This window comes from Tetrao urogallus (genome assembly GCF_951394365.1).
Source record: "Tetrao urogallus genome assembly, chromosome: 5".
In the NCBI taxonomy this organism is placed as follows: Eukaryota; Metazoa; Chordata; class Aves; order Galliformes; family Phasianidae; genus Tetrao; species Tetrao urogallus.
In genome coordinates this window covers 8,648,670-8,661,677 of record NC_136818.1, presented here as the reverse complement: position 1 = coordinate 8,661,677, position 13,008 = coordinate 8,648,670, and the positions used below count along the sequence as shown (strand labels likewise).

Here is a 13,008-nt window from a genome sequence, read left to right as displayed (position 1 = left end):
GTGACCAGGGTTGATCCCAAGATATCTGCCCTTCGGCACTGAGTTTGACAGGGCTCTGCCCTCTGAATAGCTCGGGGAAGAAGGCTGCTGGTGTGCCTCTGGGCTTAGCTGGGCAGGGGACACAGCATTCGCCCATCCAGGATGGCTGCACACAGCTGCTCGCTCCTCCTTACCAGTGCCGCAGGAGCAGCAGGACTGTGGCTGCCTTGGTGCATTCAGGGCATGAACTGGGTGCATTCATGGGCAAACACTGTGTCACCCACATTTTGGCAAGGGAAGACGGAGGTAGCTCCCAGCCTCCCTGCTTGCAGGGAGCTGCAGGAGCTGCATGGCAAAGTCCATGGGCAGCAGGGTGGCAGCTGGCATCAGGGGATGTCGTCACCGGCAGCACTGCTGTGAGGGGGAGGGATGGGGGCAGCCAGGGGATGCTCTGTGCCCAGATCTCAGGCTGGATCCCACACAACTGGGAACAGCTGCAAAGCAGAGCCTGGAAACCTGCAGTAGATGCTGTCCCTGCTCCCATCTCTCTGCTTCAGACAGCTCCCAGAGCAGAAAAGCAGCTCCCAGCATCTTATTGGGGTCCTTCTGGGCCCTTCTAGCGGGCACAGCCCCAGACCCATGTTCTGCTCAATCCAAGGACTGAGCAGTCCCACTGCTGCTGTCTGAAACCATATTTTGGAGGGGACTCCTCACCAGCAAGTGCCCATTCTGCTCCTCCAGCCCTGCACAGCAGCGATTTCTCCTCTGTCACATCTCACAGGAAAAGAGGATCATAGTGTGCAGGAGTTGGAACTAGACGATCTTTGAGATCCCTTCTAAGCCAAGCCATTCTACGATTCACCCTAGGATTCCCCCATCCCCACACTCACCCCAGGGCTGGCCAGCGGGCACAGGGGTCCCGGCGGGCGGCGGGGGCAATGGCCGTGTCTTGGCCTTGGTGGTGCTGATGCACACGGGGCCCAGGTACTCCACGTAGGTGCCGGGGAAGTGTCCGCACTCCTTGGTGCGCTCGTTGAGGCCGTGCAGCCAGCCCTTGGGGCTGCGCTCGTCCCCGTCCTTGTAGTTGGGGGCAGAGAGTAGTGCAGCCCTGCTGACAGTCAGCACGTCCCCAGGGCTCAGCGCCAGGTCCTCCTCCCGGTCCTTCTGGTATTCATAGAGCGCACGGTACTGCAGCCCCTCTGAGGAGGCCATGGAGGGGATGCAGCAGGGAACGGCAGCGAGGAAGAAGAGATTGTTGCCTTGGAGAGGGTACCCTGACTCCTCCAGTCCCAAAATTCCACGCTGATGCTCAGTGAGGTTGGCTCAGGGATCACTGTGGTGTGAGCAAACGCCGCAGACCCACGCGCTGTCCCCTTCTCAGCCAGGTCTCCTTCCACCCTTCATCTTCCTGGTGCTGGGCTGCTCTGCTGGGGCAAAATGCAGCTCATCGGTGCCCCCAGCCCATGCCGTGCCCCCACCCAGCACTGGGCAAAACCATAGCCGGGCCAGCACTGCTGCTGTCGCACACCAAGAAAGTACAGCAAGTCCGGAAAGTAGGGCAAGAGATCAAGCAACGTGCTTTTAAAATAGACACACGGGCTGAGCAGCCACCCTGCAGCCCTGGAACAGCACACGGGGTTGTGCAAAAATACAGGATTTTAGTGATTTCTTTTGTTGTTGTTGTTGTTGTTGTTTTTTTTTTTTTTTCCTTAATGGCTTTTAAATATCTCTGACATGTAACGGCAGGGAAAGGACCCCTTCTGCCTCTAGGATTGAAGTTAATTTCTTTGTTTATGTATTTATGGACTAATTTTTATTTATTTATTTATTTATAAATATCCCTCGGGCACATAACAGCAGGGAAATCCCCCCCCCACCCCCACCCCCCCCCACCCCCCCCTTATTTCCCTACGGGGAGATGGATGCAGGCGGCTGCTGAGCTCTCTGTCCATCCATCCATCCAGCCAGCCATCCGTCCACCCATCCGCCCGCTGCCCCCCCCCCCCCCCCCGCCTTACCGGGCTCTGAGGCTGCCCCGGCCCCGGGGGGCGGCAGCGGGGAGCGGGGAGCGGGAGCGGAGCCGGCCCGGCCCCGGCGAGCAGCGCCGGGCGGTGATGTCAGCGTCCCCTCCTCCCGCCCGCCGGCACCGCAGCGCGGGGGGGGGGGCAGCCTGCCTGTGGAGGGGGGGGGGGAGCATGCCGCCTGCCTGCCTGGTGAAGGGAGGAGGTGATCGTGGGAATGGGGTGAGCCGGAGGGTCCCCTCGGGATTGGCTGGAGCTGATGGCAGCTCTAATATTGGAGCAAGGGGAGCAATGTGGTGTTGGAAGAATAGGGGTGATGGGCTGCGGGTCTCATGTCTCAGCATCCAACCCATGCTCTGGGTACCCATCCCCTGGGAACCCATCCCTTAGACACCACCCCTTGGGCAATTATCCTTCAAGCACCCATAATTGGACACCCACTGTTGGGCATCTAAGCCTTGGACACTGATGCCATTGGTACCTGCTCCTTGAACGCTCATCCCTTGGGTACCCACGCTGTGGCACCCACCCCTTGGGCACCTTCAGACATCCTCCCCATGGACATTCATCCCTTGGACATCCATCCCTTGGACATCCATCTTTTGGGCAACTCCTTCGAGCACCCAACATTGGTCACCTATGGTTGGATATTCATCCCTTGGACACCTATTCCTTGGACACCCACCCTTTGAGCACCCACCCTTTGGGAACCCCCCCCCCCTTTGGACACCCACCCCTTTGGACATGCATTCCCGTGGCACTCATCCTTTGGACTCCACCCTTTGGACCCCATCCTTTGGGCGGTCATCTCTCAGCCATGCAGGGGCCATGGGGAGCTGCCATAGAGAACCACAGCCCAGGGATGCTCCGCTTCCTCTCTCTCATTTACCCAGAAATGTTTCCCAGTCCAGGGTAAGGGTCAGGCACCCCATGAAACAACACAAGGCAGCACTCCTGCATGCAGAGAGGCTCCTTAAAAATGAACGAGGCAGTGATTAAGATTTAATAGGGCAGAACTTAATGGAGGGGGCTGGAACAGCAAAGCTCCTGGCTCAGTCATGCAGGGCTGTGCCCACCAGCAGTCTGTACCCAGGGTACTGCAGCTACATGCAACGAAAGCATCAGATCTCAGCTCTGTGTGCCTGGGAACCTCAGCAGAGCTGTTTCATTTGGGTATGGCTGAGATATCCAAATATTTGGCTGCCAGGAGGACACATCCCATCTATTTCTGCACTTTCTTCCCTGGAGCTATACCTACAGGACAGGAATTAGTGCAGCCAAAGGGCAGCCCTTGGTGTGAGCATCTCCAGGGGATGCCCTCAAGGCAACCACCTCAGCTCTCCCTGTTCCCCATTTCGCTTTGGGAAACCCTGGTGTGATCCCAGACATGGCTGTAGCTAAATGGAGCATAAATGCATGGCTTCTAATTTGGTGGGGTGAGTGAGGCTGCAAACATGGAGCTGAGTGTTCCCAGCTGGAGAAATTGAGAAATAGGGTTTGATTCCCATTGTACACCAGCTGGTGCCACTCCTGATCCCTGTCCTCCCAGCACCCCAGGTACTGGGACAGATGGGCAGATGTTCCCAGCCGCAAACTGATGCTCACTGAGCTGGGGCCACCCCAAAATCCCACCAAGCCCAGGCTGCATGCCCTGCTCTCCATGGCCCCACATGGGGTTTGTTACCCTGTGCTTCCCAGGGAGGGAAACTGAGGCACAGCTCAGTCAGTGTCCCCACGGACATTAATCAAAGCAAGCCTCGCTGGTTGGGATGGACACGGGAATGCCACCGGGCTTGTCCTACTGTGGGCAGGCCAGGAGAGCCAGAAAATCCAGCCCTGGTTCCTAATAGGACAGTGGGGAGCACGCATCTCCAGGTGCGTGGGCAGGTGGGGGTGGGAAGCAGGCACAGCAGCACGTCCCGGGATTTTCCCCGGGGCTGTGAATGGAACTCCTTCATTGCAAATATTTATGAAATTGCCACAATTATTTGTGTGCCAGCAAAATTCTGCTCCCCGAGCAGCACTTAGCGATGGCTCCAACTCCCCCCCAACCCAACCCAACTCCCAGAGGAGGCGGTGATGGACGCAGGCAGCAGGCGGGCAGGGTGGCTCGGGCAGCAGAGGGCAGCAAGGCACCGAGCACCTCGTCGAGGGCCCTCGTGGCTTTGCCAGCCCCAGGGGGTGGCCCTATGGTGGTGGGGGGAGCTCTATCGGAGGAGGCGGGCGCTGCTCGGGCGTCCCCCGCTTAAAGGGCAGCGGGGCGGCGTGGGGCGGCAGAGTCGTAGCGTTGGGTTGGGATTGCTGGGGCTGTTGGCTGCTCAGGTAGGAGGGGGAGGGCGTTGTGGGGGGGAGCCGCTGTGGGGATGGGCTCTGGTAGGGCTGGGAGGGGGCTCGGTGGGGTTCTCTGTGCCCTAAACCCCAAGGAGGGAGGTTGGTGCTGGGTGTGGGATCCCGCTGGTAACGTCCATCTGCTCTCTCCAGGTGCAAACATGGGGTGCTTCACGTTCATCAAGGTCATGATGATCCTCTTCAACCTGATCATATTTGTAAGTGCTCTGGTGGCTGTCCCTTTCCAGAGTGACCTGGGCCCATGCAGCTGGGATGGGGATACTGTGTGACTGGATGATTGTAGTTGTCTTTTCCAGCCTTAATGATTCCATGTGTGCCCTAATATTGTGGGGTCTCCTGCTCCCATGGTCTGTCTAAAGCTCGGTGAGGGAAAGCAGAGGACAGTGCAGGGCTTTGGGGACAGTGTTTGTTGCATCAGCCAACCTGAGTTTGAGTCTGTCCGTGTGCTGAGCTCTGGTGGGGTGCCCAGGAGCCTCAGTGTTGTTGGATCCCATCTGCTGGGCTCTATGTAGGGCAGCAGTGATTGCGGCTCAGGTGATGGAGGGCTCTGTGGGTCTGGTGAGGAGGATGAGCCTGGTGGGGGGAGATGGGATGGGATGGAAGCAGCCCCTGTGAGGAATGTGAGTTAAAATGGGAGCTGCTGAGGTGTGCAAAACACACCTGGCTGATGCAAATCAACTGCTTGAAGTCCCCCAAAATAACATCATGGAGCAACAAGGCTGTTCCTCTCATCAAGAACCCCCCCCAACTCCTCAAGCTCAGAAGCTGACACCTCTCTCTTCTCCCCAGCTCGGTGGTGGGACCCTCCTGGGCATTGGTATCTGGGTCACAGTGGATGGCAAGTCCTTCTTGGATATATTTGGGTCGCTTTCATCTAGCGTCATGCAGGTTGTGAATGTGAGCTACTTGCTCATCGTCATTGGGTGCATCTTGGTGGTGATCGGCTTCCTTGGGTGCTGCAGTGCCCAGAAGGAGAGCAAATGTCTTCTGATGATGGTAAGGATCTGTCAGTGCTTAGTTATGCTTTACCAATCCTTGTTGGATGTGGGTTGCTGGTGTGGGAGGTCTGGGAGATAGACTTCTCCATGGTAATGCCCTCCTGGGGTGTTCCCATATCATGGAGAGTTGGGTGAGCCTTGCAAAGACAATGCTGAGCTCGAACTCTGCCCTGGAAAGGGTGGTATTGGTCACTGGGGAATGGGTGGGTTTCTGGGAGGGGCACCTGTTGTTCTGACCTCCTTCCCCTTGCTGTATCCTAGTTTTTCTCAGTGGTGCTGATCATCTTCATTGTTGAAATTGCTGCTGCTGTGGTGGTTCTTGTCTACACAAGTGTTGTGAGTGGCATACCTAATTCTTGGGCTGGGCTGCTTTGGGAAAACAAGAGGGACGTCAGCCACCTGCCTATATGGACAGGTGGGGATGGCTTGGCCATGTGGAGGGGCCGTCCAAGGAGCAGGGAGTGGGGGTTCCCATTGCCCTAAAGAAACAGGGGCTATCGTATAAGTTTTACCCATTTCTTTCTTTCAAACACCTCAGTCTAACATCAGCCAAGGCTGGATATCTCATGGTAGGAGTCACACAGGAGAAGTCCCTAATGCTTCGTGCTAAGCAAACCAACCCCTTATTATGCACTGGAAAATCCACCTGGGGAGAAAAGTGACTACTGCCAACCCATGTGCTCTGCTTCATTAGACACAGGAGAAGTCAACCGCAGGGCAAACGTCATTCCTGGCTCCCTGGGTTGTGTGACTCACTGTGCGTGGCCTCGCTGCCAAAACGTGCGGTTAGGGAGGTTGTCCAGCTGCCGTCGGGCTGATGCGGTGTGATGTGCTCTGGGTCCGATTGGCCTCGTCCCTATGGGCTGAAACCAGTAGGGGCATGGGCGGCTCTTGGCTTCATGGAGCTCACCGGGATCTTCTCTGATGGTGTTTCTGTGCCTTTTCCTGCAGGCAGAGACGCTCCTGTCAGGATTGGTGACTCCTGTCCTGAAGGAGAAGTATGGGAAGGATGATGCTCTCACACAGATCTGGAACGTCACCATGAATGAGGTGCGCTGAGCCCAGGAGCCTGCACCCCTGGGTCGGGGCCGTGATGCTTCCAGCACAGGCCTGGTGGTGTCCCAGATGGGCTTATGGGGTAGAGATGGGGTTCTGCTCTGACCCTGCTTGTGGTCCAGAGGTCCCACGGCTGGGGCAAGAGCTGTTCCAGAATGTGGGGTGTTGCTCCTTGAACTCCCAGTGAGCTGGGCTGAGGGGGGTGATCTCCTCCATGGGGCAAAGAGGGCCTAGGAGGAGCACCTGGTGGGAGCATGAGCACAGAGACTTGTTGGAAACTCTCACCATCCCTCTCTCTCTTTCTCCCTTTTAGGTCGACTGCTGTGGCCTAAATAACTACACAGACTTTGAGAACTCCCCATGGTATTTACAGAACAACTACACCTTCCCAAGTCCCTGCTGCAAGTCTGTGTCGCCGTGCACCGCTGAAGGGGCAGCAAACGCCAGCATCTCGGTATGAACACATGAGCAGCTCTGACCTTCCAGCAGCACCCAATTTGGGGGGGCATGGAGGGAGGAATCCATCCTTCACCTCCAGCCTGAGTCCTGTCTTTTTTGTGTTGGGTCCCTCGGGGATGTGGTGGCTTTGGCCTGTTCGCAGTGGAGATGAACGTGCTGCTCTCATTGCCTGGTTCTAAATCCCCCAATTTCCTCATCCCAGGGGGATGAGATGAATTGTCCTCTGGAACCTCCAGGCCATCTCCATGGTCATGCAGTTCTGGGCTTGGGAACCTGCTGTATCTCCCTGGGACAGTGGGTCTCTGTGGCTGGGGGATCGCAGCCACTTGCTCACGCTCACCACTTGGTTGCCTTCCTCAGGGTTGTTTTGATAAGATCCTAGAAGAAATCAGGACAAATGCAGACGTGGTGGGTGGTGTGGCTGCTGGCATTGCTGCCCTGGAGGTGAGTCCCCAGGTCTTGCCATACTGCTCCCTCCTTATTCCTTGGGGGCTGGTGCAGCCCCATGGGCCACCATCTGCCCTAGGGTGGCTACTGAGCCTTCCTCCCTCTGCACACCTGCCTCTTCCTCCTCATGGGTGCTTCGACTGGGTGCTGTGGGCTTGTGTCCCCATGCTGGAGGCACAGCTGGGACTCTGACTCTCCTTTTTCCTTCCAGCTTGCAGCCATGGTGGTCTCTATGTACCTGTACTGCTACCTGGACAAGAAGTGATCCTGCGAGGCAGCAAGAATCCATACCCTCCCCTGCCCTGTGTTGGGGTGCTCCTGAGGGCCCTGCTGCTCCCCGGGCCTGATGCTGTCCCATGCACTGTGATTTATAGCTGTGGTTTGATCTACTGAGCTGGGATCTGTAGAGTTTATACATTGTATATTTTTGTATTGATACGCATCTGTACATAGAGATTTTTGTTGTTTTGGAGGGAGGAGCGCTGGATCTGATCTGCTGAGGCCAGCAGGAGGTAGGGCACAGGCTGAGCTCAGGGCTGTGAAACAGGCGCTGGCCTGGCCCTGCCCAACCCCTATGGGCAGGTGGCCATGGTGCTTCTGCCATGCTGGCACCTCCCTGTCCCCAGCCCTGTGCATGGGGCTGGTGCTTGCCCAGGGGCTGACATCTGCACGCTGCTGGCCGGAACCCTGCTCTGTGCTGCCCCTGCCCTGACATGAAGCGTAGCTCTGCTCCTGCACCCTGCTGTGATTTCAGCGTGAAAGTGCTGTAAAGGAAAAAGAAGAAATGATAATAAAAATCATCTTGGATATAAATCAATTTCTGCTGTGTTCAATAAACTCCTGTTCCTGCAGCTTCCTTCCACCTGTACCTGCTCTGCCTTCTCAGTGCTGAAACCCAACAGGGCTGTGTTTGCACAACAGTTATGGTTGGGAGCTGTGCAGCTCACTTGCCCTCTGCCAGAGTCCTTCTGTGTTCTAAGCAGGACTGGAGCTGCAGGGGATTTTTCCTGGTGTCTGTGTAACCCAGTCCCCCCTGCAGACAGCCTTGGTACAACCCTGCTCCTGGGAGCTGAGCCCAGTGGGATGAGGGGGGGTCTGGCATTCCTGAAGCAGAAGCAGCCTCTCCTCTTGCAAATGCCCCCCTACTGGGATTTCAGCCCGTTTTCAACTGCCATCCCATGAGGCTTTAATGCTGCATTCTGCCAGCCCTGTCCCCGCAGCAGGGCCGGTTGTGGGACAGGTGCAGGACCTACTCCCACCCTGGGTGACTCAGCCTGGGGCCGTGCCCCATGGGAAGGGCTGCCACTCTTCCTCCTCTTTCTCAGCAATGGTACCGGTCCCAGTTTCACCACAACCCGTGACCTCGGGGCTGACGTCAGCGCTTTTTGTTCATAGTGTCCCATGCCGAGCAATGGAAGTGCTGGCACTGCCCCAACCCTTCCTGGAGGTGCAGGTGTTGCCCGTCCCCGTGCTGGTGCAGGAGGTTTCTGCGGGCGATGCAGTTTCTGTGGCACTGTGTGATCCCCTCTGCCCGCAGGAACTTGAAAGACCAGTCTCTCCTTCCGGATGCGGATGGAGGCAAGGAGGAGACCAGTTCCTCCCTTCACTCTTCGGGGCTCAGCTCCTCCTACGTCTGTGGGGCAGCCATGGAGCAGAAGGTGTGAACCTGCCACAGGGGTGAGTGGCCCTGGTGGAAAGAGGACTCCATCCGTATGGGTTGGAAGCCCTGGCCCTGTGTATGGTGTTTTCACAGAATCACGTTTTCATAGAATCACGTAATCATTGAGGTTGGAAAAGACCACAAAGGTCTTTTCCACAGAGGAAAGGATCTTCCACAAGATCACACAGTCCAATTCCAACCCACCCTACTGCGCCCACTGCAATTGTCCCTCAGTGTCACATCCCCACGGTTCTCAAACACTTCCAGGAATGGGAATTCCCCCACCTCCCTGGGCAGCTGTGCCAGCGCGCAGTAGTGCTGTGATATCAGCAGGTAAGGCCAAACACCTTGGGTGCATGTGACAACAGCAGAATCTTCCTTATTGTCCATGGTGATGTTCTTGGCCTTGCGTTCCAGACAGCTGATGGGATGTGTGTGCATCTGGGTGCGAGTGCTGCCAGTAGCGTTGCCTTGCACAGGGCTGAACCATGGGGTACAGCAACCTCCAGTCTCATATCTACCAGCCACGTATCTTCCAGCCCCTCTGGCCACTTGGCTTTGCTCTGACCAGTGAGCTGGTGGTGGGGACATGAGCAGGGTTTGCTTTTTGCAAAGAAATCATAGAATCATTAAGATTGGAAAAGGCCTGTCAGATCGCCCAGGCCAGCCTCATCCCGCCTCACCATGCCCACTGACCACATCCCTCAGCGTCACAGCTCCACCTGTGGTTCCTGAACACCAAGGATGATGACCCCACCACCTCTCTGGGCAGCTCGTGCATCACAATTCTTTCTGAATAGAATTTTTTTCCTAATATCCAACCCAAACCAGTTGTGTTTGCTGCTGCCTTCTCCTATCTGCTGCCACCCCCCAAACTCTCAAGCAATAGAGACCATCCTCTGATGCTCTCTTTGCCCCTGGTATCTGCTTTATGGGCTCAAATGGAAAATTTGACCCTACTTGAAAAGCAAGACAGAATCTACTGGGACAGGGGCAGAGCTGCTTTCACACCTGGGAGCCCCAGAGTGGGGCTGGTGCACCTGGTGAGATAGGTGCCACACACCAGCCAAAAACCCTGGATGCGTTTGCTACCAACATCATGTGCACTGGGGCAGGGTGCCAGGCAGGGCTTGGCTCTGGAGGAAATGAGCTTACTGCTTCTTTTTAGTTACCTTTGGTGGGGGCCAGTGACAATTGTCAGGAGGAGGAAGAATTGCAGCTGTTACACATTGTGCCCATAAAGGATGCAAATGAAAAACAAAGCAAACTCATCCATACTGCCTGTCCCAGAAGTGCCAGCTGTGAAGACATCCCCTCCTAATGTTCCCATTGGAGAGCAGAGGACACCCTCGAAGGGCATGGGAGAAGTGAGGTATTGCCACCTTCACCCGCTCCTTCTTCCTCCTTCTCACCCCACGATAACCCCCTGGGGCTGCTGCAGGTGTGGGTGCTTCCAGGCAGCTCCGTGCCCAGATTTATGGCACGGCTATCAGATAAGATGCTGTCAGGGATAGCAGAAATGCAGGGTGCTAGAGCTGATATCAAAGCTGCTGGGTTAATCGTTAACGCCGTGCTGGGCAGGACGCAGTTAATAAAGTTCCAGTAACAATCCTCGATGCCCAGTTGAAGATTAATTTGCTGCCAGGCTTTGTTGTATATGGATGGGAGGTGGCCCATGGGAGGGGCACGACCATGCTGGGCGCTTGGGGACAGTCCACTGCCACTGGAACCAAGGGAAAAAGTCTTTTCTTGGGGGCAGTTTAGGCACCTTGCCATCCCTCGACACCTTGGTGCCAGGGCTCTCTGTAAAGCAGAGGGTGTAAAAATGGGAAATCTGCTCTCCAAGTTGGGATAAACTTGGTTTCAATGCCTCTCTTGCAAGAACAGGGACAGGGCCAGCGTGTCCCAGGCACTGGCACCCCTATAGCATGGAGAAGTCTTTACCTATGAGGATCAGGACATCATCCCATCCTCCTGCCTTTGCCTTGAGGACACCTCCCTCCATCCATGGAGCCATATTAATCAGCATTGCACTGAGGGCACTTCATGCTCCTCCAGCACCTGTGGGTACTGAGATGCCTACAGAACAAACATGATGCAAGAAGAAAAGCCACCAGAAATTATGCAAAATTACTCTTTTCCCTCCCACCCCCAAGTTCTGGAAAGGTCAGATTTCATGCCAAGACTATTTTGCTTTTGTTTAATTATCAGCCAGCTCCTGGGACATGGAGCAGCCTGGACAGGTTCTCCTTTGTAAGGCTGCACAAAGGCAGCGGGGCTGGGCTGCGGGGGGGCTGTGGGGCTCAGACCTGGGAACCAGGATTTGGATGACACCAGGGCGGAGGGGGGGTCGGGATACAGGAGCTGGTACATCCCTGCCTCACTCCTGTAAACGGAGCTCTGAGGAAACTAATAGCCCCTTGGGTTTTGATGTGTGTGGAAGGGAGGGGGAGGTCTCACCCCCACCCACCTACCTTCCCAAGGGGCTGGGAGCTGGTACCCTATAACCCCATGGGGCTCTGCTGTTTCCACAGTACTGAGCTGGCAGAGTCCCAACACTGCAAGGATTGCAGTCTCTGGTCTCTGGAGGAGGTGGATGCAATGGAGAGGTGATGGCTCTTCTCTGTCCCAGCACTGCCACGCAGCTGGGGAAAAGCCTCTAGCATCTAGCTGCGCCTAGACCCTGGGAGGCAATGGGAGTAGGCTGGGCCTCACCCTGGGGAGTGGGTCTGGGCTGGTTGGGACTGACGGCTGCTACCTCCACATCCCAGTTTCATTTGGATCCTGCTGACAACAGCCACTTTTGTGCCCTGCTCTTCTCAGAGCACAGGTCCCACCCCAGCCCTTGCCAGACCCCTACTCTATGGGATGCACTGCTGGGACAGGGCTCCAAGCACCTCCTTTTTATTTTGTCCTCACAAACACACTTGGGTTTAACAGCCCAGGCTGAGGCTGGCCTCATGTCCCCTCCTGCTGCCACTTCCTTGTGCTGTGACCTTGGGCAGAAGTTGGGCATGGAAGAAAAAAAAAAAAAATCCCTCGTAGCCTATTTCACCAAGAGGAAAGAAGCCCAAATCCAACGGGAGCAGTCAGAAAGAACTGAGACCTGTTCCGGCTGCTCACTGCCCCCACCCCAGGGACACAGAGCTGCGAGCCAAGGGGAAAAGCAGGGGATGAGGGCGGTAGTGGGCAGCACAGTGGCTCATTATACACGAGAGCCCATAGGCAGAGTTTCCGTCGGTTACTGAACTGCGCATAATAAAAAAAAGCTTGAGGAGGAAGCAGCAAACCTGCAGCAGCCACCCTGGCAGCAGGCAGGGCTTGGAGGACCTCTGCTGGCACCAGAGCTGCAACAGCTCCAGCGATGCTCAGTCAGAGATCTCACACTGGATTGCTCCCAGGACATCACCATGCATGCTATGGGCAGAAGAGGGAAAAAAAAACCCAACAGGACAGCCTCCTATATGCCAAACCTACATCCCTTTCCTTGCTATGGTTCAGGGTTCAGCACACCATGCAGAAGGTAACCAACCTCTGTGCCAGCTCTCCCAGGACATACCAGAAGGCATAGAGCCCTTAAGGGCTGTTCCTTAAGAAATACATACCCAAAGCAGGATATCTGGACCAACAGCTCCAAGTGCAGGCTCCTGGCTGTCACAGAGTCCTGTAGGTGGCACAGAGGATGTGGATCTGTCCTTTCCAGGCAGACTGGCCAGGGCTGGGGATTTGAACCCAAGGTACACGAAACCAGATATGAAACACACCCAGCTCAACAGCTGTGCAATGTTTATTCTTGAAAAAATAATTCAATTCAGAAAGCGGCGAGCCCTGGGGATGCCCTTGCCCCCAGCACTACCACAGCTGCCAAACGGGAGCCTCACTTAGGGAATGGGGATGGACGGAGAAGAGCACCCAGCAGCTCAAGGTGGCAAGCAGAGAGGGAGGGGATGAGGAGCTCCAAGCCCATGGGGAGAGCCCTGCTGTTTTCCCTGGTCGCTGCGGGATGAGGAGCAGCACACAGGGGAACAGAGGATCCTGC

At 56.1% G+C, this 13,008-nt stretch overlaps 2 protein-coding genes across 2 annotated transcripts in view; one reads left to right on the top strand and one right to left on the bottom strand.

Annotated features, from left to right (window-relative positions):
- LOC306946359 (phosphatidylinositol 3-kinase regulatory subunit gamma) overlaps positions 1–1,191 on the bottom strand; it is a gene marked incomplete at both ends in the record, with an annotated part of 50,978 nt that extends 49,787 nt beyond the window's left edge. Inside the window, one exon of the mRNA XM_079535370.1 lies at positions 870–1,191. Coding sequence (XP_079391496.1) covers positions 870–1,191 — 322 coding nt within the window. The remainder of the gene's footprint in view (positions 1–869) is intronic.
- Positions 1,192–4,489: 3,298 nt separating this feature from the next.
- TSPAN1 (tetraspanin 1) lies at positions 4,490–7,574 on the top strand (the record flags this gene model as incomplete). Its single annotated transcript, XM_079535341.1, has 7 exons — positions 4,490–4,546; positions 5,139–5,345; positions 5,609–5,683; positions 6,299–6,397; positions 6,717–6,857; positions 7,223–7,306; positions 7,521–7,574. 7 exons carry the CDS (start codon positions 4,490–4,492, stop codon positions 7,572–7,574), a joined length of 717 nt encoding a protein of 238 aa, XP_079391467.1.
- Positions 7,575–13,008: the final 5,434 nt, after the last annotated feature.